At 40.2% G+C, this 27,644-nt stretch overlaps 2 protein-coding genes across 4 annotated transcripts in view; one reads left to right on the top strand and one right to left on the bottom strand.

Moving 5' to 3' along the window:
* The first annotated feature begins 345 nt into the window (after window positions 1-345).
* tecrl2a (trans-2,3-enoyl-CoA reductase-like 2a) lies at window positions 346-10,145 on the top strand. Its single transcript, XM_086306973.1, has 13 exons — window positions 346-372; window positions 3,345-3,395; window positions 3,576-3,627; window positions 4,172-4,216; window positions 7,497-7,600; window positions 7,690-7,805; window positions 7,982-8,087; window positions 8,437-8,509; window positions 8,594-8,637; window positions 8,708-8,765; window positions 8,883-8,971; window positions 9,071-9,116; window positions 9,256-10,145. Exons 1-13 carry the CDS (start codon window positions 349-351, stop codon window positions 9,381-9,383), a joined length of 936 nt encoding a protein of 311 aa, XP_086163099.1. The 5' UTR covers window positions 346-348; the 3' UTR covers window positions 9,384-10,145.
* An 11-nt stretch (window positions 10,146-10,156) lies between these two features.
* The window catches only part of abca4a (ATP-binding cassette, sub-family A (ABC1), member 4a), a 32,945-nt gene continuing 15,457 nt past the window's right edge, over window positions 10,157-27,644 (bottom strand). Inside the window, exons 13-51 of one of the 3 annotated variants that reach the window (XM_086306967.1) lie at window positions 27,106-27,311; window positions 26,849-27,025; window positions 26,418-26,640; window positions 25,440-25,661; window positions 24,976-25,180; window positions 24,803-24,880; window positions 24,437-24,649; window positions 23,317-23,494; window positions 23,091-23,222; window positions 22,820-22,959; window positions 22,500-22,637; window positions 21,664-21,842; window positions 21,317-21,419; window positions 20,707-20,912; window positions 20,374-20,428; window positions 20,105-20,185; window positions 19,292-19,449; window positions 19,013-19,137; window positions 18,736-18,834; window positions 18,462-18,651; window positions 18,217-18,311; window positions 18,098-18,130; window positions 17,776-17,881; window positions 17,567-17,641; window positions 17,283-17,452; window positions 16,964-17,141; window positions 16,736-16,851; window positions 14,868-15,024; window positions 14,634-14,757; window positions 14,147-14,276; window positions 13,886-14,006; window positions 13,713-13,775; window positions 13,523-13,629; window positions 13,231-13,372; window positions 13,005-13,139; window positions 12,776-12,879; window positions 11,761-11,853; window positions 11,385-11,634; window positions 10,157-11,189 (exon numbers count right to left, since the gene is read on the bottom strand). In XM_086306967.1, the coding sequence (XP_086163093.1) occupies window positions 11,070-11,189; window positions 11,385-11,634; window positions 11,761-11,853; window positions 12,776-12,879; window positions 13,005-13,139; window positions 13,231-13,372; window positions 13,523-13,629; window positions 13,713-13,775; window positions 13,886-14,006; window positions 14,147-14,276; window positions 14,634-14,757; window positions 14,868-15,024; window positions 16,736-16,851; window positions 16,964-17,141; window positions 17,283-17,452; window positions 17,567-17,641; window positions 17,776-17,881; window positions 18,098-18,130; window positions 18,217-18,311; window positions 18,462-18,651; window positions 18,736-18,834; window positions 19,013-19,137; window positions 19,292-19,449; window positions 20,105-20,185; window positions 20,374-20,428; window positions 20,707-20,912; window positions 21,317-21,419; window positions 21,664-21,842; window positions 22,500-22,637; window positions 22,820-22,959; window positions 23,091-23,222; window positions 23,317-23,494; window positions 24,437-24,649; window positions 24,803-24,880; window positions 24,976-25,180; window positions 25,440-25,661; window positions 26,418-26,640; window positions 26,849-27,025; window positions 27,106-27,311 (5,427 nt within the window). In that variant the 3' untranslated portion in view covers window positions 10,157-11,069. The remainder of the gene's footprint in view (window positions 11,190-11,384; window positions 11,635-11,760; window positions 11,854-12,775; window positions 12,880-13,004; window positions 13,140-13,230; window positions 13,373-13,522; window positions 13,630-13,712; window positions 13,776-13,885; window positions 14,007-14,146; window positions 14,277-14,633; window positions 14,758-14,867; window positions 15,025-16,735; window positions 16,852-16,963; window positions 17,142-17,282; window positions 17,453-17,566; window positions 17,642-17,775; window positions 17,882-18,097; window positions 18,131-18,216; window positions 18,312-18,461; window positions 18,652-18,735; window positions 18,835-19,012; window positions 19,138-19,291; window positions 19,450-20,104; window positions 20,186-20,373; window positions 20,429-20,706; window positions 20,913-21,316; window positions 21,420-21,663; window positions 21,843-22,499; window positions 22,638-22,819; window positions 22,960-23,090; window positions 23,223-23,316; window positions 23,495-24,436; window positions 24,650-24,802; window positions 24,881-24,975; window positions 25,181-25,439; window positions 25,662-26,417; window positions 26,641-26,848; window positions 27,026-27,105; window positions 27,312-27,644) is intronic. The other 2 variants (XM_086306968.1, XM_086306969.1) reach the window with 2 other exon arrangements.

The following is a 27,644-nucleotide window of genomic DNA, read 5'->3' as shown; positions in this document are numbered from 1 at the left end:
AACAGGGAAAAAACAGAGTGAGAGACAGAGGGAGGTGGGGGGAGGAGGAAGTTGGAGAAAAGAAAATCAAGAGTAAGACCACGAGCAGGATCTCTACAGTGCCTCTAGTGATTCTGTGTTCCCAGCACTATCACGGATAAAGAGAGGAAGGGTGAGAGAGACAGAGAGGGAGAGCGTGGTGAAGACTCGGAAGAATAAGGGTCAGTACAGGGTTTGTCTTTGAAAGGAGAGGAGCAATTCCTGCATGTGTGAGAGGGATCTGTGCATGTGTTTTGTTTGCTCATACTAATAGTTAAGGCCATTCTTTCACCGTGTGCACAGAGGACATATCAAAAATAAGCCACCGCCATGAGCCGGACCACCTTCTTTGAGGTAAGCCAATGCACAGTTTTACTGCTACTTGAATAAATGACACGGGCAACTGCCACTTCCTGATAGAGTGAGTTACTGAAAGGCACTTGACCAAAGGACTCTACAGAGTGATAAGAGGTGCAGCCAAATTTGGGGAAAACTTAACAAGGCTGAAAATATTACATGTTGTTCTAAAGGGATCGGAAAGTTTATAAAGTCCAAGTTTATTGTCCAGATAAGCTCAAAGCTGGTGGTGTTTCTATGATTTTTCTGTAGCCTTCAGTTTTGGCTTAAGGGCCTGACAAGCTTTAATGAAGAAGCAGACAAGTAATTTGCTGTAAGTGCAGCAGGCCTATGAACTCGAGCTAATTACCACATGCTCTGGGAAGTGTGCCATGCTCTCAGAAGCTGTTATTGAAAAAACTGAGTCACAGTGGAAAATATGGAAATAGTTAAGCTTCCAGTCTTTACAGTAAGACAGCCAGAAAATCCACCTTCACACTGACTGGACAGTTTTAAAAATGGTACTGATCCTCTACTTCTGATATATAAGAAAAAAGGAGGTTTTGCAGGATGGAGGCACATTTGCCGTAATGTTTAACTTTCCTTTAACTTCAGGCTGCCATTAGATTGGCACTACAATATTTAAGAGAGTATCTTTACCTTGATGCCTTGGAGGCTTTTCAGACGTACTTCATCCTTCACTCAGGAAACGTCATCTTCAACTTCATGAAACAGCCATTTAAGTAGTGGACTGTAATTTGTGTCTATTTGTGTGTAGTGTACAGGGTCAGACACACGTGAAAAATTTAAGACAAACTAAGAGGTGAATTACTGTCCTTGACTGAAAGAGAAATGGTCTAGATAGTCTGTCTATCTTATAAAACTTAAAAAAAATTAAAAGTGTGTGAGGGTCATGCAGGACATTTATGAAGACAGCGAGATAGTGTCGAGGTGTGCGCTAGGAGTGACAGATGGGTTCAAAGTGAAACTGGCTCTGAGCCCCTTCTTGTTTGCACTGGTGACGGACAGGCTGACAGATGAGGTCAGGCAGGAGTCTGTGGACTGTGATGTCTGCCGGTCACATTTTGATCTGTAGTGAGATTGTGAGGCAGGTGGAAACGTGTCTGAAGAGGTGGAGGTATACACTGAAGAGATGAGGAATTAAAGTCAGTAGAAGCAAGACAGAATACATGTTTTTGAATGGGAGGAAGACAGCTCACAACAACAGTAGCCTTGAGGGGATTTGTTGAACTGGTGCTATATAAATAAAACTGAATTGAACTAAACTGAACAGTGAAGCTATGAAGAGTAGAGGTGGTGAAAGGTTAATGAGTTTAAATACCAGCCATCCAAAACAACAGACAGTGCACATGAGAGGTGAAGGAGACCGTGCAGGTGAGGTGGAGCGGGTGGTGACAAGTATGAGGAGTGATTTGTAGCAGAAGGATGGCAGCAAGAGTGAAAGGAAAGGTATAAAGATGCTGGTGAAACCTGTTATGATATATTGTTTGGAGATGGCAGCACTAATAAAAAGAAAGGAGGCCAAGTTGGAAGTGCCAGAGATGATTAGATTTGTGATTAGAAAGGAAAATATTAGCATGACAGCTCAGGCTGAGCGGTTTGGAAACAAAGTTAGAGAAGGACATGCAGAGGAGGGACAATGGATATACTTGACAAAGGGTGTTGAATATGGAGCTGCGAGGCAGGAGGAAAAGAGGAAGACCACAGGGATAAAGGAAGACATGCAGAGGGCTGGATGTAGCAGAGCAGATGGAGGAGGGTAGGGTGGAGATGAGCAGGTGTGGGGACCCCTAAAGGGAACAGCTAGAAGACGAAGAAGATTATGGATGAGAGTTTTCTCCAGTTTTATCAGTTAGTTATATTAGTCCAAAGACAATATGTGTTTGTTTTTTTTAATTAAAAAGCTGGCAAGCTCAGTTTCTCAGATTTTACCCAGCAAACATAAAATAAGTGTTTATTTAAACATTTACTTAAATTTCCCCTGCATCCCCAAGGCCTCTGCAAGCATGTGCATGTTCTGTACAACCTGTGCTGTCAGCACTGCCGCCCGCACAGGAGGACAGGAAATCCTAATGATCGGTTTTACAAAGCCATGGCACATCTGAGTGCACAGTGTGCAGCCCAACGACACCGTGATGCTCTTTACCAGCATGCTAATACATCAGCGTGTGCCACCAGAATGCAGCTGGGAAAGCTGGCAGATGGAAAGCAAAACAATCCCATCTCCCACGATGCGCTTTGCTGAGACATGAGCATGATTTGATTCCAGATCCCGCAAGCATCCTCACACATCGCAAAGAGTGAAAGGGTGAAATAATCATTTTATATGGAACACTGAGGTTTGCAGCTAAACTTTTTACTTAAACCTCTGTATGAATTAAATGTCCTATAAAACTTCATTCACTCTATCCAAAGAGGCTGATGGCTTTTATGTTGAGCTTTTCCTCATCCTCATTCCCTCTGTTGTGACTGTGCACTCAGCAAATCTTCAGATACCCATTAGCGGGTTATTACACTGTCCAGTAAAGGAACCTATTTAGCTAGGACAGCTCTGCTGAGCAGCACAGTATGGAGTGCTTTCAGAGCAAATTGTGGGCCCACCCACCCACCCTCCTTGCATATGCTATACATCACCGCTGACATGGTCTAATTAAGATGAAAACAAATGTGTGCAAGAAAGCATATCACTAAGGACAAATGGACACACTTTGCAGTAGGTATTTTAGGAGCAGACGTGACCACATTTTATTTGAGGCGTTTATATTTTATTCAAATTGTGTTTTTACAGTGATGATTACATGTGCAACAATGTCTACCTTACAGCTACAAGAAAGCAATACATAACTAAAAGTAGCAATAGAGTTTAATCTTGTGCTACTGTGATCAACAAAGCTGAAAAGAAATCTTAAATCTGGCTTTTACTCTGTGGGTTATATACATTATAAAGGTGCCTCATTTTCTTTCTTCAGGTGGAAGTTCTTGATGCCAAGACAAGGGAGCAGCTTTGTTTTCTAGACAAGGTATGCTGACATTTTAACACAATTCAAAGGCCCCCAGGATACGTCTTAAGTTTATAATTATGAATAAATAAGGACATGAAAATGACTTTTCAATCTCATTGACACAGTGCTTTGTATTTAGTGCTTGAGTCTGACATAAAGTTGAGTTTATACTGACTGTAAACTTTCTGTTGCATTAAGGTGGAGCCCCACTCGACAGTAGGAGACATAAAGAGCCTTTTTCACAAATCATGTGAGTGCCTATAATAGTAATGTAGCGCACAAATGAGCCTGTTTAGATTTGTTAGAAGCACATGTGGCTGTAATTTTGTTAGTCTTGCTGTTACCTAGAACCCTGTCAATAAATAGAACAAGACTTGAGTTATACTATAATTCAATAAAACACAGAAGATCAGTGCTCCTAGTTCTTTATTATCTTTCACTGCATGTTTACTGTAAACAAATCCTTCAACTTGTGGTTATTGGATAAAAAAACATTATTACACTATCTCTGAATGAAAAATCTTACAGTTCCTCCTATTAAATCTCTTCACCAGAGAGCTGTCCTTCTAAAAAAACAATTTTTTATTTACTTCTCTGAAGCCCACAGTGCTTCTGTCATCAGCATGTGTCTGGTCAGAAACGTTACCAAATGTCTGCTGAGCCCAAGGCCATCGGCATCTATCAGAGTAGCAGAGCTCAACGTTATTCCATTGTGATCAATTATTTTTGGGCCAGCTATGTCCAACACTGCGACTGTGTTTGTGTGTGCATACGTGCTCGTTTGATCGGCACAGATCCTCACTGGTATCCAGCAAGACAGGCCCTGAAGCTTGATCCAAGTAAGTGGCTGTGTTGTAAATCTAGCATTTAGTGTGTGTGTGTGTGTGTGTGTGTGTGTGTGTGTGTGTGTGTGTGTGTGTGTGTGTGTGTGTGTGTGTGTGTGTTTTATAGCATTAAACACTACAGAAGGCAATGTGGCCCCAAAGTGTCAAGACTGGTTACTCAGTTCAAGTTTCAAACTGTCTAAAATATTTGGACATCATTACCCACAAGTACCCGTATAGATAAGTATGAGATCTTTTTTCGTCGTAAAGGCCAACATCTCTACAAATACTCTTGATTTTAGTTAAAACTCATTTATTCATAGATACGTCTGTATTGGTCTGTATCCATCACCTCAGGTACTGCTGTTTTGCAATGCTACACTTACAAAACTGGGGTGGGACTTAAATACTGTATGTCTAGCTCAGTACATTTGAATCAAGCTGTGAATTTGGGTTTTGCAATAAATCAACAAAAACTGGAACGTAGAAATGTTTGGTCTGAGATTGTGTTGTACTTTCCAGGCCATAAACTTTTAGATACACATGCAAAATTGGATGCCACAATAAAGTCAAAGCTTTAAACAAGAAGCACTGTGAGAGCACAAACATCTTCCAAAGAAGCTCACTCTGTGGGCGCTACTTACTTTTAAGGGAATAATTTTGTATATAATACTTTGGTTTCTTTGATTTTTTTTTAAAAATATATATTTAAGAAGTTTGTAGTGCAATAAAAATCAGATAAGGGAAGCATAGCAGATATTTACTTTATTTACAAGTATTGATTTGTAAATAACTGGACATGAATAACTCAAGCTTACTGTATAATATTATACTTTCATTAAAAATGTAACACATTTGGAGGTCAACTTGACAGATAGGCAGACTTGAAACGTAAAAGTGAGGTCAGAGGTCAAATGTGAATAATATTTAGATCCAAATTATAATGTGATAATTATAATGTGATATTTAGAATCCCCCACATTGATATGATGTTCTAAATGTTTTCAGTACAAACAAAGGCAAAAGCATTTTTTAAGGAAAAGGCATAAGTTCTATGGTTTTTTGTCACTTTCCTGACTAATTAGTCATTAAGTTGACCATGAAGACTTCAGATGACCTCATTGGATATAAGATACATTTTAGTGGATTGTTAATACGACCCCGCTCTACACCAGTAAAAAGTTTTATCACATTGTGACAAAGTGGCTAGGACTGAATTCATTTACCATTTGTTACTTGCATATATTGTTATTTTGTGTTCTGTTATCTAATCATAATGCTTTAATGTAAACACAGCGCATGTAACCTCACCTCTGCATACTATCCCGGGTCTGTTTGTGGTAGTATTGGTTATACTCATTACAGCAGTGCAAATGTTCTCAAAGCTAAATGTCACTTCATCATTAGTTGATTTGAATCTTTCATTTGTTTATGTAGTTTGGTTATACTTGTGTGTTCCTTTGTGCAGGTCCTATGTGTAAAACAGGTATGTGGGAGGGGGGAAATTAAGAACACTTAAAAGAAGCTTGAACAGTCTGCAGATGCCGTCTTCCTATCACTTTCCATGCTGCTTATGTTATGCTACCCCACAGACATTAATTGAAACCTTTTTGAGCTATCATGTTTGCAGACAGAATCACACCCACATAATCACTACCAAAAACATCACCTCCATGGCAGAGAAGGTTTATGTTAGTATAGAAAGAAAAGTACGTGTGAGGAACACAGTTCCTAGTTACAGTTCTGAAAGTAAGCCTACACCTGACTTCTAAATGTATCTTTGGTGCTGTCAGTTCAGTATTTTCAGGTGTGCTCCTGACTTGATGGAGAGCTAAAGTCCATCAGAAAGAGGTCAGAGGTAAAAGGTTTGTGATAACCTACAGTTGGATGCATCCAGAATGCATCCAGAATGCATAAAGAGGATCACACATCTTCAGTCCCCAAAGCACTTTTGTAGTGTTGCTGACCACTCAAAGTGCTTTACACTACAAGCCACATTCAGTTTTTTCACACAGCACTTTATGCTGCGCTCTATGCTGTGCTCTTTCAGCCACACTTGTGGCTAATTCAGATTCACCATTGAATCTAACCTGATGTAAATGAAATAAATACAAACTAAACCTCTGCAGGTGCACGCTGTCTAGTGTTTGTCAAGCAAAAAATTTGATTAATCAAACAGACTAATGCAGACAACTGATGATATCTGTTTGACCTGCTCCCCTGCTCCCCTCAGGCAGGAGGCTCCGGTCCATTCGCACCAGAACCTCTCGCCATAAGAACAGTTTCTTCCCCTCTGCTGTTGGACACATGAACAATAACCATATGACTGTCCCCGCCACTAACACATGACCCTACGCTGTGTCACTGCATCATTCCATGTTTGGCACTGATCACCACCTGCACTCATGTATATATCTTTCAACGTAGCACTCTTAATTCTTTTTCTCATGTATATATCTCATGTATATCTCATGCACATATCTTTCTACATAGCACTTTTAATTCTTATCCCTACTTTTATTTTTTCATGTCTATTTAAGTGCTATTTATGACACTATGTTTGCACTGAAGCACCGCAGCAATTTCCTAATGTTGTAAACCTGCTCAACATTTGGCAATAAACCCCTTTCTGATTCTGATTCTGATTCGGATATGCCACCTCCTAACCCTAAAAATATCCTTGGTTGAATATAGGATCATTTGCTATTGATAAAAGTTTATCCAATAAGTTCTGGCATATTTATCTTTACACCCATCCTGTACTTCAGTGAGCAGTGAACCATTAATACATTTCAGCGTGCTGCTTCCACTATGAAATCTTTTGTCCATTTCTCCTTTATTGTTTTAAAGACCATTTAATATGCATCACTGCTCCATCCATTTCAGCCCAAATTAAAGCTGTAAAGGCAAATACAGCCTAACCTGATGTATGATGTTGGAAGGCTTTAGTCTTGAATATCTGGGATCTACCTGGCTGCTAAGAATTAGACAAGAGAACTTTGGTTCAAATCTATTTGGGTCAGTTGCCCCTCAGGATATTCTAAAAATGCTGCCCAATTAGTAGAGCAAATTATCTGTGGCCGTGCCCCCTGGAGCTTGCAGGTAGAGAGAACGTGTGCTGAAAACCTGAAACTCTGCACAGCGCTGCCTGTGTCACTATGAAGATTTCTGCTGTTTTGTCCATTTCTCAAGCCCACATTCTAGAGGCGATGATCTCTGTTGAATAGTAAAAATGTTTGTTGGTATTTTTCCAGATGGATTTGTTTGCCTAAAGGTTGTTTTTGTTCTTATACAGAGGGAAAATCACTCAGAGATGATGAAATCTTACAGAATCTACCAGTGGGAACCACTGCCACCATGTATTTCAAAGATCTTGGTCCACAATTAGGCTGGACTATGGTACGATTAATTCAACAGGCATATTGGCAGTTGTTTTTTTTAATCTGTGACACATTAAAAAAGAAAGTCATCTTTTCTTCTGTTTTCAGGTGTTTCTTGCAGAGTATATCGGGCCCCTTCTGAGCTACCTCCTCTTCTATTTTCGAATACCCTACATTTACTCAAACAGATATGCACTTAGTTCCAGCCCCCACCCTGTTGTCACGTACGTTGAAAATGAAATATCAACTACAGCACAAATTACGACAGGCCACGGCTAAATTAAAATTGTTCTATGATGAAAACATGCTATTCTAACTATTATATATACGTATACATGTACTATGCAAGAGAATGACCTGTTGCCAGAAGCCAGTCTTATCCCTCGGCTCTCTCTCTCAGACTGGCCTGCGTCTGTCATACCTTCCACTACACGAAGAGGCTGATAGAGACAATCTTTGTGCATCGCTTCTCACATGGGACCATGCCTCTCAGGACTATAGTCAAGGTGAGGTACGTCTAAAGTTAAAGAGGAGAGCCTCTGATAATAAGCTCCTCTCTTTCACAGTGTGTGGCCTCATTTTTACTGTCCTGCACCAGTTTTTGTTTTTTCATGTTTTAATGTTTATTTATAGCTACAAGCATGTAGCACGTACCACTGCCAGTTTCCAATGCCCATCCACACAAGGTCCTTGAATGCACTATAATTCATGAATGTCATAATAAAGCTAAACAAAGCTTCGTTTGGCAATGCAGAATACAACTTGCAGTCTCTACACAGTATCTTTGTGAGGACTGGAACTTCACTGATCATTTTCACATTAAGTATTTATGTATGTGCTCATTTCGTCTTTCAGAATTGTGCCTATTACTGGGGGTTTTCAGCATGGTTGGCTTACTATATCAACCACCCTCTCTATACGCCTCCATGTAAGTCAGTCCGAGTATGCCACATACAACATGTTTTTCTCCTGTATTTTCATCATATCAAAGCCAAACTGTCTTTCTCCACAGCATACGGAGAACTGCAAGTCAACTATGCACTAATTCTATTTGTGGTACGTATACTAATAATTACACATGGCATATCACATATACAGACTCCTGATTTGTTTATTTCTGCTCTAGATGTGTGAAATGGGCAACTTCTCCATTCACTTGACTCTGAATAAGCTCAGGGGAGATGGTGAGTCGCTGAGCTTTGTTAACATTCATGGATGAAGCAGGGTCACCCATCAATTCAAATACTGTAAAATGAAATTATACATATGTAATCCGTTCACTGGACGAATTATCTTTGCAGGACCCAAGGGTAGAAGATTTCCTATGCCAAATAAGAACCCCTTCACCTGGCTTTTCTTCTTTGTATCCTGCCCAAACTACACATACGAGGTAACACGCAGCATTCAGAACGGTTTATCTAGCATTAAATTTTCATTCATGCTTGAGCATAATCTCACTTTCTGCTTGCACACTGGACATACACTGTAGGTTGGAGCTTGGGTGAGCTTTTCTATCATGACCCAGTGTCTGCCAGGTATGAGCTTCCTTTCACCTTTTGCTGTCACCAAGTGAGCATGTCCATAAATATAATCCATTGTGGAACTGTATGGTTGATGAGAAAGCCTGCATAGTCCTCTTGGTTATCCCCACATGTTGTATATTTTGTCTTTCAGTGGCATTTTACACATTACTGGGGTTTATTCAGATGACCATCTGGGCCAAAGGAAAGCACAGAGCCTACATCAGGGAATTCAAGGACTATCCCAGTCTCCGAGTGGCTATTATACCTCTGATTCTTTGATAAGGCTTAAAGGATGAACCTCATACAAAGAAACAAAGAAGTCTGCTGCTGCTGCTACTATGCAATTTTGTCTACAAATGAATGAGCCGAACTAGGAGGAAACAGAGCAATAATGTGGCTGTTTACGTGTTTAAGGCTTTAAAAAACATGCCGGAAACCTTTAAAGTCAGCAATAATAGCAGTGTTTAATATCAACAGAAGATTGGATTTCTTTCTCAGAGGTTGATTTAGCATTGTGATAAAACTCAGAGTTCTTCCTGTCATATTAGCTACGCTTTAACATTTGGATTTTCTATGTTTGATTCTTTCAGAATATTAAGGAGTGTTTGAGAAACCAGCGAGGAGTGCTGACTGCATATTGGTTTGTTAGCATACGTTGTTGCTTTTTATTACGAGATGAAAGTTTTCTAGTTACATGTAAGTGAAAGAAATTGAGCATCCTCATCCTCATCATAAAGTGCCTGCGGAAGCAAACGAAGAAATTTGAAATGTCACAGCATCCATTTAAGAGTGCGACATCACTTTTAAGCTCTCAGGAGGAACGCTGATAAAGCAGGTGTTTAATCACGCTAAAGTTAAGCCCTTCTAATGCTTATCTCAGATAGTTTTCTCCAGAGAAGTGCAAACTGTACTGACGTTAATGTACAGAGACTTTATCAGGTAGTCAGTGATAAGTGCTGCAGTTCTCAAGCCTATATTGCCTAATCTCAGGTTAAAACTGTTCTTTTTTTGGTTATAAAAGTGAATGCAAGGTCTGAATAAAGGTCCACATCTTAAAGAAAACGCACTTCATTATTTATTATACTCTGCCTCACAGAAACACGTCATCATCTTCTAATGACACTAGGTGCTGCAAACAAATCATGAGGACAAAGCGCAAAAATTAAAAATGAATGGCATGAAGAGATCATATTAATGAAATGTATTTAACAGCGCAAGAAGGATTTTGTAATGATTATGAGCTGTATTACACAGATCACCAATAAATCTCATGATGCTTCGAGTAATACTGCATCAATAAGGTGCTAAGCCTTTGCTTCTCTGAGCCCTTACTCCACATATCTAAAGAAGGCAGTGAAAGTGAATCTTGCTTGGCATCTGAAGCAAAAATATATATATAAACAATCTATGCTTTTTTTACACACCCTTTCTTTACAGGTTGTTTTTTTCATATTTCATCAGTTAAAGGCCTAAAAGGTGAGCAGAACGTGGAACAAATAGCAGGCAGGCACAGAAATGCTCCACATTTTCCAAAAAGTCAAAGCCCGCTAACATTGTTTACTGGAGAAGCAAAATCGAGCAGCATGCACTTTTGCCACGAGTGAAATCAGTTTAAGGGATCGACTTCTTCACAGGCTGCGCTGTGAGGTTAGAAGATGCAACAGATCGACTGCAACATTCAAAAGACTCCATCAAACGTGGATTTAAAACACAAAGGACTTCTTTTCCGCAAAAGTTGGAAACCAAAAGTTCATCCTCTGTTGGCATCCAAAAAATGATGCGCCTGTCACTGGTGTCTGTTGGGTTGGGAGGGATTTTTCTGCAGACTGTCTCAAATCAAAAGGTGGCCCCGATTATGCCGACTAGCTTTCAGTCCCCTCAAAGTACACACATCAATAGGACTTTGAACACTGGCTGCCAATGACATAAAAATGATCTCTTCCAGCTGAGCTCATTAAATTAAGTTCACCTCCCCAAAGACTTGATGGGTGTGGTATCAATATATCGCTGGGCTCCAGCAGCTTTTGGATGCAATACAATACTTTCATCCTCTCTTGACTGCTGCTTGGCAAAATTCACAAACACCTGCAGGGACAAAGAAACAAAAACAAAGATTTGATTAAAGCAGCAGGTTGACATACGCCATAAAATTAGGAGCCAAGGCACAAAATGCAAAAGGAGGTTAAAATATGACCGACGTGCAAAGTCTTGCAACATAATGAAATAGATCTTTTTTCCATTTTATAATTCATTGTGTTGTGCATTTCTGCACCTATTTACCTGGTCGAGAGTGGTTTGTGACACTGAGTAGTCCTCTATTTTGAGTTTCTCCTTATTAGCCAGGACCATCTGAAAGATCCTAGCCAGGGAGGATGAGGAGATCTTGTACTGTAGCGTGTTGTAGTGCTTCTCGCTCTGGATGCAGCCAGGGAAGGTACTTTCCATGAATGCTTCAGCAGGGTTCAAGTCTGGGGCACAACCGGGCTTAGACGCCCTGATCTTCATGGTGACCACGTAGCCATCGCCAAATCTAAAGTGTGTAAAAAGTCTGGCACTTTTAGTGAAATAGTTACTGAAAGATTGGTGGATAGGAAAGGAGGAAAATGAAGATCAGGTATTTTGTTATATGAATAAATAATAAAGTAAAATGACCAACTTGTATTTGAGATGCTGAATAGTTCCCAAACACTTGAAGGATCCATTAACCATAATGGCCAAGCGCGTACACAGTGCCTCACATTCCTCCATACTGGAAAGAAAATCATAACAATTAGATGCCGTGCTCACTCACATTTGTACACACATAATACAGAGAGACAGGGGAGAAATCAGACGATCAGAACAAGAAAAAGTGTCTTTGTAAGTTGGACACCATACACTGCTAGTATTGCCTCAGCGTAAGTTGTAAAGGGCATATGTATTATCTGGACACTGGGAGTGGGGACTTTAAAGCAGTAGGGTGGATGGTTTTCCTGCAGGAATTTTTAAGTGACAAACGTATTACTTCCTGCTTCCTAGTGAGATTTTGTGCATTGGTTTATGGAGTAAAAAACAAAATTCATTCACCAGGTGTGAATTCAAAATCCAAAGGAAAATAATGCAGTAAGGTTATCTCTGACTTATGGCATATGATTTACTTTTCCGTCTTCCTTTCTGCATTTTCTCTGGGAAAACAGCCCAGAGTATTAAACCCATGTTGCCCTATTATTGGGGGTACTGTACCAGAAGATGCCTCTAAGGCATGGGTGTTAAACATAAGGCTTGGGGACCAGAATTGGCACAGTAAAGACTTCAATCTGGCCCGCTGGACAGCTTTGGAAAATGCGAAGGAGGGCTTATATGTTTAGGCCTTTTTGCAGCTTTCGCTACTGATGAAGACCTGCTCTCTGGCCTTTCATACACCAAAGAAATTAAATATAAATAAATAATTAAATGGCAGAACTTCTTTACACTGACAAAAAGTGGAGCTTCTCTGGACCAGACCATTTAAGATCAAAGTGTGGTCTGCAGTGTAAAGTTTGACATCTCTGCTCTAAAGCAACGAAACATGTCAGCATAAAACCCCCACGGCATAACACAGCTGTGGAACGTAGGAGTCAAGCATTCAGATTTTTTTGCTTTATATGTCAGTTATCCATATGTATTTGTTTATGTTAAAATATATGCTTTACCTGTGTGACGTGAGGACCACGGCTCTTTTGTCCTGAATAACACTCATGATGGAGTTCCACAGAAAACGTCTGGAGAGAGGGTCCATACCTGTAGTAGGCTCATCCTAAAGTGCAGGAACAATAAACAAATTAGCTTTGGCACATTTGAATTTTGTCCATTATCTGCTTAATATTCTTATAACTGTAATATCCACTCATAACCCACTAATCCTGTTATTGTTGGACTCACCAGCAGCACCAGAGCAGGACAGCCAATCATTGCAATGGCTGTGGAGAGTTTCCTCCTGTTACCTCCGCTGTAGGTCCCAGCACTGTGACCTGCATATTCTGAGAGACCCAGCTTCTGGATGGCCCACTCTGCAACCTAAGTTAGAAGAAGATAAAGTTCCCCATTTCAAAATAATGTCACAATAAAACTTCATCCATCAACTGTCAGACCTAGTTCTGCATCTCACCCTGCTGATCTCAGACTCTGGCACTCCACGAAGGCGAGCGTAGAGGTGTAGGTGTTCTCTGCCTGTCAGCAGCTCATCTATGGCATCAAACTGAGGGCAGTAACCCATGTTCTGATGGACATCCAGGATATTGGTCAAAATGCTGTGAGAGATTTATGCAGATAGGTGAAGTGTATCAAACCTTCTTTTTCACCCAGCATCAAAGAAACTTAAAACAACGGCGATTATCAGCAACTGAATGTATTCGACATCAATGCTCAAATTCAGCACGGAACAACTGCGATGTACAAACCTGTGACCTGCAACCGAGGCTTCTCCTGAGGTGACATTAATGTCTCCAGTCAACATCTTAAAGGTTGTGGTTTTCCCAGCTCCATTTACCCCCAGGAGACCGAAGCACTGTGGATATTTGGAAGCAGAAAAAGACAGCCTTAGAGGTAACATACCGTACCATATATCAGTTTAACCAAACCTCTACAAACCTCTCCAGGTGATACTCCGACACAGATTCGGTCTACTGCAGGGATAATTGTTCCTGTGTAAGTCTGGTAAGAGAACATCAGAACAAAAATAAAGCTCAAACTCAAATCTTTCTCCAAAATCAGTTTTCTTTTTTTGTTGTCCACAGTGTGTCCTAATAAAGACTAACACTGACCTTGGACAAGTCTCTCACACGTAAAATGTCATTTGATTTTCCACTCTGATAAATTCGCTGTCTTTCCTCTCCAACATCCACGTCTTCATCCAAAATGTGAGGCTTTGGGCAATCGGGTATCCTGCCAGCGGGAAAAAAAATTGCTACTCAGTCATGGTTTGATTTGGTGTGTTATCTGGACAATGACTTTCATCACATGTGTAAATTTCAAATAGCATTTATTCATGTGCATCTAACAAGTTTGGTAACACATTTACTTGCCAGTTATTCAGGAAGAAGCAATACTGGAAGAGAATATTAATGATGAAATAGACAAATCCCTCAACACCCATGAAGAACAGGTTCTTCCCAATAAAATCCCAGTTATAGGGATCTGGACTGTAGTCCTCACCTGAGAAAATGTAGAAACAAAATTCCTATAAATCCTACTTTCCCAGTTGGTGCTTTTCATGTAAGTTTCTCCAGCCTTTGTAATGTGGAAAACACTGGAATGCATGAACCGTTAGATACACATCATTAATATTTCATGTTGCATCTTTAGTTCACATTTGCATAGCAATAATGCTGATTCTGCTCCAGGGGATCTTGTTGCCTAAGCAGTCTTTGCAGCAAGACTGCAGCTGCTTCGGGTCATGGTGGCAAATGTATGGTATGAGATTTCTGATGACCTCTTTATTAAAAAGACATTGTAGGATATTTTATAGCTACATGTATTTGAGGGGTATGAGTCTGTGTGGTTCATAATTACCAAAGCGGGCATAGACATCACTTATAGCTTGGTTCATAGCCATGTCTATGAGACCTCGGCCCAGGCAGTAATGGGGGAACATCAGCATCACCCTCTTCAACAGCTGGTTGAACCCATACAGAGCCTAGATAGAAACCCAACGTGTAATATTAAGTTTGACATTTTTTTATTTTTTTATTTTTTGTTAATTAAGTTTGACATTAAAATTGGTTGAAGTGGTAGAAACAAACCTACTGGGCTTACCGTGTTGCTCTCAAACAGGTCCAGGATGAAGGTAATGGCACTGCTGTTGATGCCAATGAAGAGGTTGATACATGACAAAGAGACGTAGGCTGTGCTGGGAACACTGAACACGTATGACATGGGGTACATCATGGGTGTCACAGACCAGCTGAGAGAGAAGGAAGGAGATTAGAAAAAGGATCAATTAAAGGGAAAGCCCAGTGCTTGATGCTGATGAGAGGAAAACGCTGCAATAGATCACGTTTTATGTTTTTTTGACAGTATGTGCTCTCCAAATCTTTGCCAAATAAACAAAAATGCTGCAATATTTTTACTTGACATGGTATTTAATGACCCAGCCGGGCAATGTAGTGAAAACCTGATATACACGAGTTTAATAAGAATTCAGTGATGCAGTAGCTCACATTTAGGCCAGATGATAGGAAATATTTACCAGAGAAAGATTATAAAAACTCTACCCATGTAGACCAAACTCAAAACCAATCAATAATAAAATAATATTAGAATAAATATGTGATAGATATATGCAATATTAGAAAACCAGTCAGCTGTGAAATTAATTCAAGAAGTATGCTTGAAGTTTCCTTTTGATTCAGATCTACTTTCTTCTTGTTTTGTCTGTATTTCACAAGAATGCAAATCCAATGTAGCTCTTAGAGGACAGGCTGGAGTTTATGGTGTGACATTTAGTGTAATTACATTAGGTTACTGCAGGAAACAAATGTCTATGGAAAACTGGAGACATCAGAGACTGGCTGCTTTAGATGTCCTTTTTACTATTTTCAAACAATGTGGCTGTGACAATACCACATTATTACTAGTGACTGCAGGTGACGACTAATTTCTCAGTTGATTAAAAGAGAAGAAAAAGTTAGAATGACTAATCTAAAACTAAGAAACTAACTATCGAGCTAAATTAGAGGACTGTTTGATGGGCAGTGTCACATTCTTCGATCGTGCTGTTTCACTGTGTGTCTCGCGTCATTCATTATGAACACTGCCTGTTACAGCCCAAACGGTCGCAGAAGTAGAAGAATAAACTGATATTAAATATGATATGAAAACACTTTACGACAGATGCTTACATATTATTAAAATATCACAAATTAACATTAAAAAAACAAATAAATCGCAGATAAAAAGTGTTGCGCACAGCGTTGTGCCGTGCATTATTAAAGAAGCACATTGTTCTGCAATTAATGACAACCAATAAAATAACCACAATAAAAGTGCAAATCTGAAATAACAAGAAACAATAAATCATCCGTCCTTGTCCGGGGCGGCAGCCTAAGCAGTGAAACGTAGCCACGTCTTTCACCTCATTTGGGGAAACACCAAGGGTTTTCCAGGCTAGCCGAGGGATGTGGCCTGGGAACTCCAGCGTGTTCTGGATCTACCTTGTGTCCTCCTCACCCAGTAGGCAACCACCTCACCTGCCTCCATTCAATATGAAGGAGTAACAGCTCTACGATGAGCCCCTCCCGAATGACTGAACTCCTCACCCTATCTCTAAGGGAGAGAAAGCTCATTTAACCACTTGTCTCCACAATCTTATTCTTTTGCCTTCAGAAAATCTCAAAAAATAACAAAAATCTCATGCCTAGATTAACATTTTTCCACAATATTGTTTGGGCTGCAGCCCCACCTGGTGGCAGATGGCTGAATAACAGCTAAGACAGTTTACTGGCACTGGGAATCAATTAGAATGTTAAGAACTGGATTAAATGACTAGTATGTCTGACACCGAGTAGTTTGATCAGTGACAATTATTCATCTAGTCATGCACATCCATAATTATTACACCGTTAGTAACTAAAATCACACATGTAAAACAGTAAACTAAAAAGATTAAAGCTTACCCGTAAAGCATAAGCAGAGCAATTAGTGGTTGGAGGTTGGTTGGTGAGGTGTAGCACTTCCTGTCAAAAAAGATGAAAATTTCCACCACCATTGCTGCACTGATGGAATAATTAACCTGAAGAGAGTTACAGAAATACCAGTGTTTACAAAAAGCTACTGACGGGTCTTCTTGATTGTACTGAAATCTCAGCCACTGTCACAGTCTTAATGTAATGCTGCTGCAGTACCATGTCCCACAGAAAGTTGGCCATCCAGTACACCAGTGGACTGACACCACTGACAAACTGCAGGTGTTTGGCCTGAGTGACCCTCTCCTGGATGAGATAGAGGACAAAGCTGGCTGGGACAAAGGACATGGCAAAGATGACACAAATGGCCACCACTGCATCCACTGATGTGGTCAGACTGGGAAAATGAGAGAGAGATGGATTTATTTATTTTTTTATTTTTTTAGGAGATCTTTGTGCAACAAATATCTTTTTTGGCTCTCTTAAAAACCCCTTGAAATAAGATGGGGTGATAACTACTTGGCTGAGGTTGACTCACACAGTGATCTCAGAGAGCTGTTCTTTGGTGAGGTTCAGAGGATGGTTGATGGCAGTGATTCCATATTCAGCAAGGTTAGCTTCTCTGGGCAGGTTTGCACGGAGGATTGCATTGTTGGCCACATTCATAAAAGATACCATGGCATGCCAGCCCTTATTGTTATACCACACCTGCAAAAAGGAATAGATGCTGCTGCTGATTCCTAATATCAAATTACAGCATGATCTTTCATATTGTGTAGGCAAGTTAATTTTAGAGACGAAGCTTTCATTTAATTAACTGACCTTGACATTGTTTTCAGTCTCCATGTACCTAAAGAATGTCCCTATATCCTCTAGCGTTTGTTTCGAGTATTTTCCCTGCAAGCACAAATTTGAGGCTTAAAAAATAATCACAAAGGAACAAAGTGATAAACATGCAGAAACAGAGATACAGCGACAATGACTCAGACCCTCCACAGAAAAAAACATAGTATTTGGCTTCAAAGGCTTACCCCTGTTACATTGAGCAGTCGTCCCAGCTGACCTGCTACGTCCTGGATGGTCTTTGGCTCCACCCCTAAAACAGGGAGCTGTGCTCCCACTGATATACCCCCGTACCTGGATGCCACACAGAAAATCCCTTTGACAGAGCCTTTCAGTAATCTGCCTGCTTTCATACTTAAATTATTACCTTATTTCAACCACTAGAGGAAGAACCATACCACTGCACATAACACAACGTCTATGAGGTGCACTTCAACCATGTCAGACATTTCCACTATTTGGACTGAAATGGATTTTCCAATAAATTAGTTTGATTCAAATTTAAATTACCTTTGTTCATTCACCCAGTATTTGCTTTTCAAGCTGAAAAAAAAATCAGATGCAGTAATTAGATATTGTTTTCACCCTGGAGTATATTAAAACAACTGGCAAGAACTTGTCCAAAACACCTGGTTCTGATGATTCCGGGGTAGGTTTTCACCAGGTAGTCTGAAATATTCCTGCCTGTTAGGTCCATGAGGACATCTCCTGTTGACTGGATCCTCTGAGGAATAGGAACAGGATTTCTCTGTTAACACTTATCAGCAGCAGTGGATCGAATGCAGATGTAATTCCACTCATGGATCTTAGCGTTGTACTTATATAATTGCATGCACATAATGTGGTCATGTTCAGTATCAGTTACGTAACCTACCTGTGGAGGTGGCAGCCCTCCAGCTCCATCAGGACACACAGGAAGCATGGTAAGTTTTGTAGGTGTGCTGCACTTGCATTGTGGAGACGGTCTCAGGGAGCTCCACTCTGTGCCAGCCAGCATTTCTATGAGAGCAGGGTTGACCAAAGGCATCTCCCATTCTGTGGTGATGTTGTTACATGGGAAATCTCTTCCAATGGAGGAAAGGAACTAATGTTAAACAAAAAACACACAAGACAGTGCAAGAACCGCTAGTTCTGTTAAGTTGACTTACTCCAGCGGTTCATCTGCCATGCACCGAGTCCCAAAGCCGGGCTTTTCCAACAACACCTCGCCGAAATACCTCATCTGAGCATCTGGAGGGTGCTCATTACTACATTGGGTAAAGTGTAATGAATACAAAATAGCAAAAATATGAAAATTCTATCCATTTACACATTTTACACAAACATTTGTTAAAAGATGTTTTATTTGAGCCAGACTGATCAACCCAACTGAACAGGTACATCTTCTCGTAACAGCTAAACCTTTCATGATGGCCTAGTGCATACCTGAAGAAGGTGTATTGTTGTCCATACATCCATGGGCTGAGGGTCAGGCTCGGATACTCTCCAAAAGGTGGAACGATCAGAGTGAATGTCAGTGCCAGGAAAACAAAACTGGCAGGCAGGACAATCTACCAAAAACAGAAAAACAAAAACCAATCTTACAGCTGAAACACATAGTGCACTTTGTTTGTTTCTACAGCCGTCCAAGGCAATGGTAGTTCTTAAAAGAATAATGATAATGACAATGTCTTTTGTTAAGATATCATAAAATAAGAAGGTTACCTGGGCAATGAAATCTTTGTAAGAGCGTGTGGCATGATGCAACCTCTTGATTACCAAAGCAAAGAATTGTTTGGTGGTCAGACAGAGGCCTCTGACCTGGTAGGATCCTCTGCCTGCACTGCCTTCTGATGTGTCACATGTACTCTGGCCATTGGACTCTGAAATAAAAGCTTAAATTAAAATGACTTCCACCAGAGATCTCAATGCTAAATTACAGCCGCATCTTTAGTCTTCACTGTGACCGAAAAGCATTTGCCAGCAGTGCTCAGTAGCCTGACTTTGGCTGGCCTAATAGCAAAGCTGAAGCTCTCTGCATTACACTGTTGCCAGGAATAACCTTTGCCAAAATAAGTAGTAGAAACAAATACATAAAACGAGATTAAAAGAGTATCTTATAATCTTATAATCTTAAATGTTAGAGTTTCATCAGTGACTGATGGGATTTTCTGGCCTGGTGAGGTTCTAGTTAGCTGAAAACAAATGCTACAAGCAGAAGGAAACAGCTAGCATGGCTTTGTATGTTAGCCTTTTCAAATCTACTAATGGAGCCATTATGTACCAGAGTAATTAATGGTCACTTCCTTTGTGTATAAAATGTTTCTAAGCTTTTGAAAACTTTATTACAAATGTTTTGTCAGCTTTTTCATGTTTTTTATACATGCTAGGCTAACTAGCTGTTAGTAAGTACTTTTATTTTTACCATGCAGAAATCTCTTTATGTTATTTCCTTTTTAGTGTAACCTTCACAATAACTGTTGTTTTCCTCACAACAGCAGCTACTGGCCAGAGCTGTGAGCTTAAAGACGCTGTCACCTTTTAGCGGTTCCATATCAACAGCGACTCTGTTGAATCCACAGAGACTAGCTCGAGAAATCTGTTGCCATGATTTGTTGTCTGAGAGAGTTAAAGAATGGATATGAAGGACATAAAACATGATTATAGGTGGACACGGTTGGACTGAGAAAACAATCAGAACTGTCAGGCTCCAATCAGGCTTTGATAAATCAACAGGAAGAAAAGAAGTGGTGAAAAGAAAATTCTGCCCTAGATTGAGCTCTTTCTACAGTTTGTTCATGCTTTACCTTGAAAACATTTCCTCTTGGTTGCATTCCCATCTGCAGTGACCTTCAGAAAGATCTGCAAAAAAAATATATCCGTTTTAATTTCAGGACATAAGACAAAGAAAGTTTAATGAAAAAAACATATAAAATGTATCTTTTTACAGAGACAGCCAGGCAGTGACAGATTGCCGGTTTTTAAAGATATAATAATTATTTTTTGCTTCTTTATTTCTAGTTTTAGTTATGGACTCACAATGTTAATTTGCAAATGTAAATGACTATTGATATTATTCCTATTATTGTAACTGCATGAAACTACTGCTTTTACTTTCAGGGTTATTTTTTTCCACACACCTCCTCCAGCGACGTGTCAGACACACCAAAGCTGCTGAGGCCGATGTCCAAGAGAGTTTCCTCCAACTCCCTGAAGAGGCTAGCATAAGCCCTGGGCTGGAAGTTACGATTGGGCAGAAGAAAGGTGAGCTCCTGGCCAATAGCCTCGATCAGGCGGGCCTGGGGCACATGATGATGGACCAAGGCTGTGATGCTTTCCATGTTACCTGCAGATAAGAAGATAAGATAAGAAATATATTTTGCCTTAAATCAGCCTTTTACACATTATTCTTTGCATTTAATCTGTTACTCAGTGCACTTAATTTTCACACTAACTAATGATAATGATTTTAATTTTATAGGTCACAGTATTTCACAGTGAATATAAGGTGTTTCTAGGTGTGTTGTCAGCAGATACAGTAACCAGAGTGACTGCAATCCATTGTAAAGGTATTATTCATCAACATGACAAAGGGAGTGTGCCCTATAGTCTTAATAATTAGATTAATAGCCTAAAAACAGGTTCAACGAAAATGACAATAGTGTCGTCATAACAAAGTGATTATATACTAATAATATAATGAATTAATGGCCAGCTTTTCCCACGGTAAGTCTTCTAAATGTGACTTACCATCCATCTGTCTGTCAGGGGTGTGACTCTCCTCCCGGTTCGCTTTAAATGTCGAACATTTCGAGCACACACACGAGCAATCCTCTGTGCAGTCACAGCTAGGCTGAAGGACACCGTAACAAGATATTAATGAGAAATCGCTGTGTCGCAGTGTTAAATATACCATCAGAAAAATAAGAAATCCCGCTGTGTTTTCTTTGTAATGTTGGGGGTTTTACAAATGTTATAAGGAGGAAGGAACTTAACTTTAAACCAGGTTTACTTTAATTTGCAAAACTACAACATCTATAACTTTAAAGAGGATAATGCACAAATATACAACAGGTTCCCTCTTCCTTAGTTCCCACCTTGAGAGTGTCATGCTTCATGCGGCGTACAAGAGTGAGGTAGAAGCCAGCACCAAAACAGTTCTTTAAGAAGATTGGGGAACCGCAGCAGTAGAGGCGACCCTGAGAAATGATAGCCACGCGGTCGCTCAGCAGGTCAGCCTCGTCCATGTGATGGGTGGACATGATCACTGTGCGCCCTGCAAACAGCAGAGAGAGAGTGAATTTAATAAAGAGAGGCTGAATAATGGAAATATGCGTTTGATTTAAGAAAAGCTTTTCAAAGCTGAGTAATAACTCGTTTTTATTATGGCGATTTCAGTGGAGCTGGTCTGATTGTGGTGTCATAAATCCTTCCCGCCTAAGAATATATTAAACACAGTCATCCATGTTATACTGGAGGCATCTGTCAGTTGTCATAGAAAATATATCATTTATTATATATTTCACTTTAAAGTTTTAGTTCAGCAAGGTTAAAGTTTATGATGGTGATATGAGGTATGCCAGAAAAGTAGTGGTTTAGTTGCTATAATGATTTGTGCAGGATCTAAGCTTAATTATTTGCTGGCCGTCTGGACAAACCAGTCAGATTTATTCATCGTCTAACCTCTACAGGCCATGTTGTGTAACAGGTCGAGCTAAGTGTGTTTAATGATTTTCATTTTAGATTTCTTCTAATGTGAATAGTCGGGTTGGGTAATTAATTCTCTGTATGAGCACTCTTGTACTCAGAATATTTTCGTGTAACACATAATAATGTTTTCTTAGTACAATCAACAATCGCAAATACAACACATTGGTATAAATATTTTAAAAACCTTACATACTCGTCTAAAATCAGTATTGATCAGTGTTACCTGCACGGTATTTGAGTAGCAGGTCCCAGATAGAACGTCTGGAGTAGGGATCCACCCCAGATGTGGGCTCGTCCAGGATCACCACCTTGGCCCCGCCAACAAAAGCCAGAGCAACAGACAGCTTCCTCTGCATGCCCCCTTGAACAGAACACCATCATTTATTGATGGGGAGTACATTATTGTGTGTGTGTGTGTGTGTGTGTGTGTGTGTGTGTGTGTGTGTGTGTGTGTGTGTGTGTGTGTGTGTGTGTGTGTGTGTGTGTAGTCTGCATTACAGTGAGCTTTGATAGATCTATGTGTGCATCTGCTTCCAAACACACCTGAAAGGTTCTGGGTCAGTACATCTCTCTTGTGAGGAAGACCCAGATCCTCCAGCATGTTCTCCACCTCCTCCTCAGCCTCTGCTATTGGACGGCCTTTCAGCAGAGAGTAGAACAGGATGTGCTCTGCCACAGTCATACTGATAAAGAGCAAGAGAAAGACAAGGAAACAGTGATCCAGCTATACAGTACGGTGCTATCTTTATATCTGTTTGCTCATGTAACATGTCCAAAAACTACTTCTGTTATTAATATGTGAGGAAGTACATACTACTGAAAAAGGACATTGTGTTGAGGACACATTCCCAGAGACTGTCGGATAGTGTCCATGTCTGTGCGGATGTCTTTCCCATAAACGGTGGCTGTCCCTGAGGTGGGAGGATACATACCAGTCAAGACAGACCTAGGAGAGACAGGAGAGAAGAAAACAGATATTATTATATTTTCTTTAGACTATAGATATACATCGATGGGCATCTATGTACTGTTTGGCATACATAGTGGTGGTCTTTCCAGCTCCATTGTGCCCCAGAAGGGCAGTAATCTGGCTCTCATAGAAACTGATGGAGAGGCCATCCACAGCCGGTCTGAAGCAACTACCGAACATCTTGACCAGGTCCTTGATGCAGACACCCTTTACTAGATCATCTGGCTCTGCCTCGAAGTAAGGCTGCTCTGTGGACACCAAAGACACATTTCATCTCTTTCATTTGTCTGGATATGGAGTTAATAATGCAAGACAAATGAAAACTACTGAATTCCACAAAACAGAGTGACAGAATATATGTTTTTCAGTAAATTTAAAAAAAATGTAATATTTCCCAAATGAAAGCAGGAAGGAACATATGAGCTCAGCCAACTGGAATGCCATACAGTGCAAAGGAAACGTTTCCATCACTTATTAACTAAGCATAAACCTGAAGGGTTAGCTGTGTACGTTCACAAATGTCAGCAAGTGCAAACACATACAAGGACACTGAGTTCCCACACAGGTAATGTTGACAGTGATAAATGGAAAATGAGGGGCAAAGTGAATGCAATGAAAGAGAGCCCTAATCCTGCATTGAAATCAGCTGTTTGCCTGGAGAAACATTACATAAGTCCAAGTCATAAAATACATAATTAACTGTACTGGCGAAAATGCACCCTATGGGAGGAAGCTAGTTCACTCACGTATGAAAACACAGACATGTATGTTGATTTATCAAGTTATTATCATGTATCATATCACTGTATACAGTGATAAAAACCATATCAATATGAATAATAGTGACACTAAAGATGGTACTGGATTAATACTAGCGTAACAGGATAGTGTTCAGTAACCATGTGAATGGTGTTGAATAAATTATGTTTTCTTGGAAGTGAAAAACACACCTGCAATGTAAACAACAAACATACAGCAGATTTTGATCATCCTGATACCCTTTGTAGGTTATAAAGTGCGTTTCATTCAGATTGATTCATGTGTTTAGAGGGAACAGACTTGTATACATACTGTATGCTACGATCATTATAGTAAGATGTGTTCTTTAAATTGAGAAAGTAGCAGACAGTTAAATGTAGAAGCGTGTTGTATTTTTATACACTGTGGTAAAGCTGCTCCATCCGTTATACCGTCTTTCTCCTGGTTCTTCTCGGGCTTGTTCTCCTTCCCCAGCCTCTCACGCTGGCCGTGATGCTCACAGGAAGGTGGATCCTCTTTACCCTTGGTTTTCTCTGGGCTATTCTCCTGATCATGGATTCCATCTTCTTCTTTTGTTTGCTCTCCTTGCTCTTTGTTTGCAAGATTATCAAAGCCTTTTTTATCCAACTCCATTCTGGTGTTGCCTTTGGGAAATGAGATTTAAATTAGTTTGTTGCTAGATGACAAAAACAATATATTAGATTTATGACTGTTTCTTATCTGTCTGCAATACCCACTCTCAAACAACTTAACCCTCCCACGAAAAAGCATCCGGAAATGTATAATAGCAAACGTACCTGAAGCTGGAGCCACAGTGTTGAGCCAATAACAGGGCAGAAAGGGAAAGTAAAATGGACGGCCAATTCCATACTGTCCTATGATGAAAATAAATCGTATTAAATAAATGAACACAATTATTTATAATGAAATAGCTGTAATAAGACCCTTCAATATTCTCCTACACACTAACCAGGGAATACATTGTCCAGGTACCACGCCAGAACCCCATACAGGACTGTGTCCAAGCCCATCATGCAGATGGAAGTGAGGAAGGAGAACTCATCCCCCTCCAGGGGGCTTGTCTGGATGTTATCCCACTGAAGACCCAGACCCTGCTCCTCATACCTTGACAAATACTCTGTCCCAAACCCAAATGCCACTTGAGATAGTAGACTCTGAGAAAGGAATCAGTGCTAAGATTATCTTTGCTTGACATTTAAAGCAAGTCTATCAACCATCTGTAGTCTCATGTGTTATTCCTATTGTCTGTTCCTAAGTCTGCATCAGGGTTAGAAGTAAGGAAACAGAAGTAGCTGTGGTTGGTACACATAATGTGTGTAAGTATTAATGATTCGAATAAGCTAATCCTGTTCTATAACTAAAACTAAACAACAGTCATCATTAGTAAGCATGCTTTCAACTTGAGACACCCACCACCAGGAGCTTCATGTCTTTGGTGATGCGGTCTTGCCAGGCGAAGCAGAAAATGTGCGGAAGGTAAAGGGTGAAGTAGATGATACCACAGCAAGCAGCTGCCAAGTTTGCCTGGTTGAAGAAGACGCTGAGAAGGAAGCACTGCATGATGGTGGCCGTGGTGAAGGTGAGCAGAAACAGGAAGAGGATGACCGGGTTGCTGTAGTTCAACACCCTGCCTCCCTGTAGTTAAGGCAAAAAAGTGCATGGATGATGTTTAGCTGCTCAGTGTGCTTGTACACTGGAAGAAAAATGGTCTTTAAAATAAATATTTGATGGCTTGGGTAAGTGAAAGACTCATTTATTTCCCCCAAACCAAATTTACTGGGTCATTATGAAGCTTTTGAAAATTTTGAGAATATAAGATAAGAAGAGCTAATAAATAATCACCACAAAAACAAGAAATACTTGTGAATTTTCACACATAATTTGGAAGTTTTAATATTTATTTTTTGTTTTTTTATACAATACTCCCACTAGATGTCACAACAGCCCATTTTACAATAATGTGCCTGCTGAGTAACTTGCTGTCTACATGAGAGAAGTTGTGGCTTAGAAGTGTTAATTATTCACCGGCACATTACTGCAAAGACACTGACATAATTCCCATGATATCACAGTATTCACAGTTATTTCATTAATGATTTATGGGGTCAGTGAGAAACTATTATCCATTTATTATTTCAAGGTAAAACACTTGTAATGATTCACAGTGTAAGTCATGATTTACTGGTGCGTTATATAACAGATGCACTGACTTAATCACACGTACTGCCTCTGGTAAAATGCCAGATTGCGGTGCAAAACTAAATGGTTAAATTGTAACTTCATGCAAATAAGGAGAGAGGTGTTGGTAATCAGACATTTGCTTGGATGAGTTGAATAAAAGCCCAGACACAAAAGGAGCTTCTAGAAAAAGCTAAACTCTTTTTTTCTCACCATGATGATGGCCGTAAGAAGAGCTGTGCTAGTGCCCATCACAATAAAGCTGTCAATAAACCAGGTGGACCAAATGACACCGTTGGTGACCCCTACGGCCTTAAGGGTCTCCTTCAACCGCAGTTCCTTCTCCAGAACAATGCTCTTTGCAATCATGGACACAGAGTAGACCCAGGCCAGAACCATGAAGATGGGGAAACAGCGATTGAGAGTCAGCATGAAGCTTTAAAGGAAGACAAAGAGGGCAAAAGTGAGAAATGTGCAGTGATTGTTGCATACATCTCACAAGTTGTCAGCTTTCCTGCCAAGACAGATCAGTTTTGGCACATGGACAGATCATTTATTACTATACCTTGAAAGTAAAAGCTATGATCTGCAATGACTGTTAAATGTAATTATTTGCATTCTTTAATTATAATAATTCCACTAACAGATCATCCACGTAACAAGGGTAGGGCATCTGCTGTAGGTAAACACCCAGCGGCCGCTCCTTTCCTGTCTGTGTCCTGATGATGGCATGCTCTATTATGTCCTGCAGGTAAGCGAAGCCACCCCAAACGTAACGGAGGTCATCCATAGGATCAGCTCTGGGGCCTGGATCCCAGTACCTGAGGAATACACGCATATTTAGCTCCTATGTGTTTACTGTGCGACACTAAATAAAAATTAAGTAGAATTTCATCCTAACCTGTCTTTGACCTTATTGGTGCGTTCCACTGCATCAATATCCATACGGATCTTGAACTTAACATGAGGCGGGGGATTAGTAGTCCAGGAGTACATATTTACAAAGACGAGGCCTGCCCAGAACTTTCTGTCCTCCAGCATTCCTAACGCCCGATACGTAACGGTATCCTCATCAGGCAGAGCCACAAATTTATCCAGAATCACACACTGGGAGCGAGAGAGGGAACAGAAGAGAAACAGTCATCAACTCAAAAACTCAAAATAAGTTTCCTAACAGGTCGTGCCGTCAATGCTTGAGTTTACCAGAGGAGTCAATGAACATTTATCAAAAATTCAGTTCAGTTCAAATTTATTTATATAGCACCAAATCACAAGAACAGTTGCCTTAAGGCGCTTTACATTGAAAGGTAAAGATACCAACAATCAGACGACACCCTATGAGCAAGCATTTGGCGACAGTGGGAAGGAAAAACTCCCTTTTAACAGGAAGAAACCTCCACCAGAGATTAATAATGATGATTAAATGCAAAATGGTGTATA

Source organism: Aulonocara sp. 'chitande type north' Nkhata Bay, linkage group LG9, assembly GCF_057382095.1.
Source record: "Aulonocara sp. 'chitande type north' Nkhata Bay isolate Kocher_YH1m ecotype deep benthic linkage group LG9, A_spYH_male_GT1.1, whole genome shotgun sequence".
NCBI classification, from domain to species: domain Eukaryota; kingdom Metazoa; phylum Chordata; class Actinopteri; order Cichliformes; family Cichlidae; genus Aulonocara; species Aulonocara sp. 'chitande type north' Nkhata Bay.
This window is presented reverse-complemented; position numbering and strand designations above follow the sequence as displayed.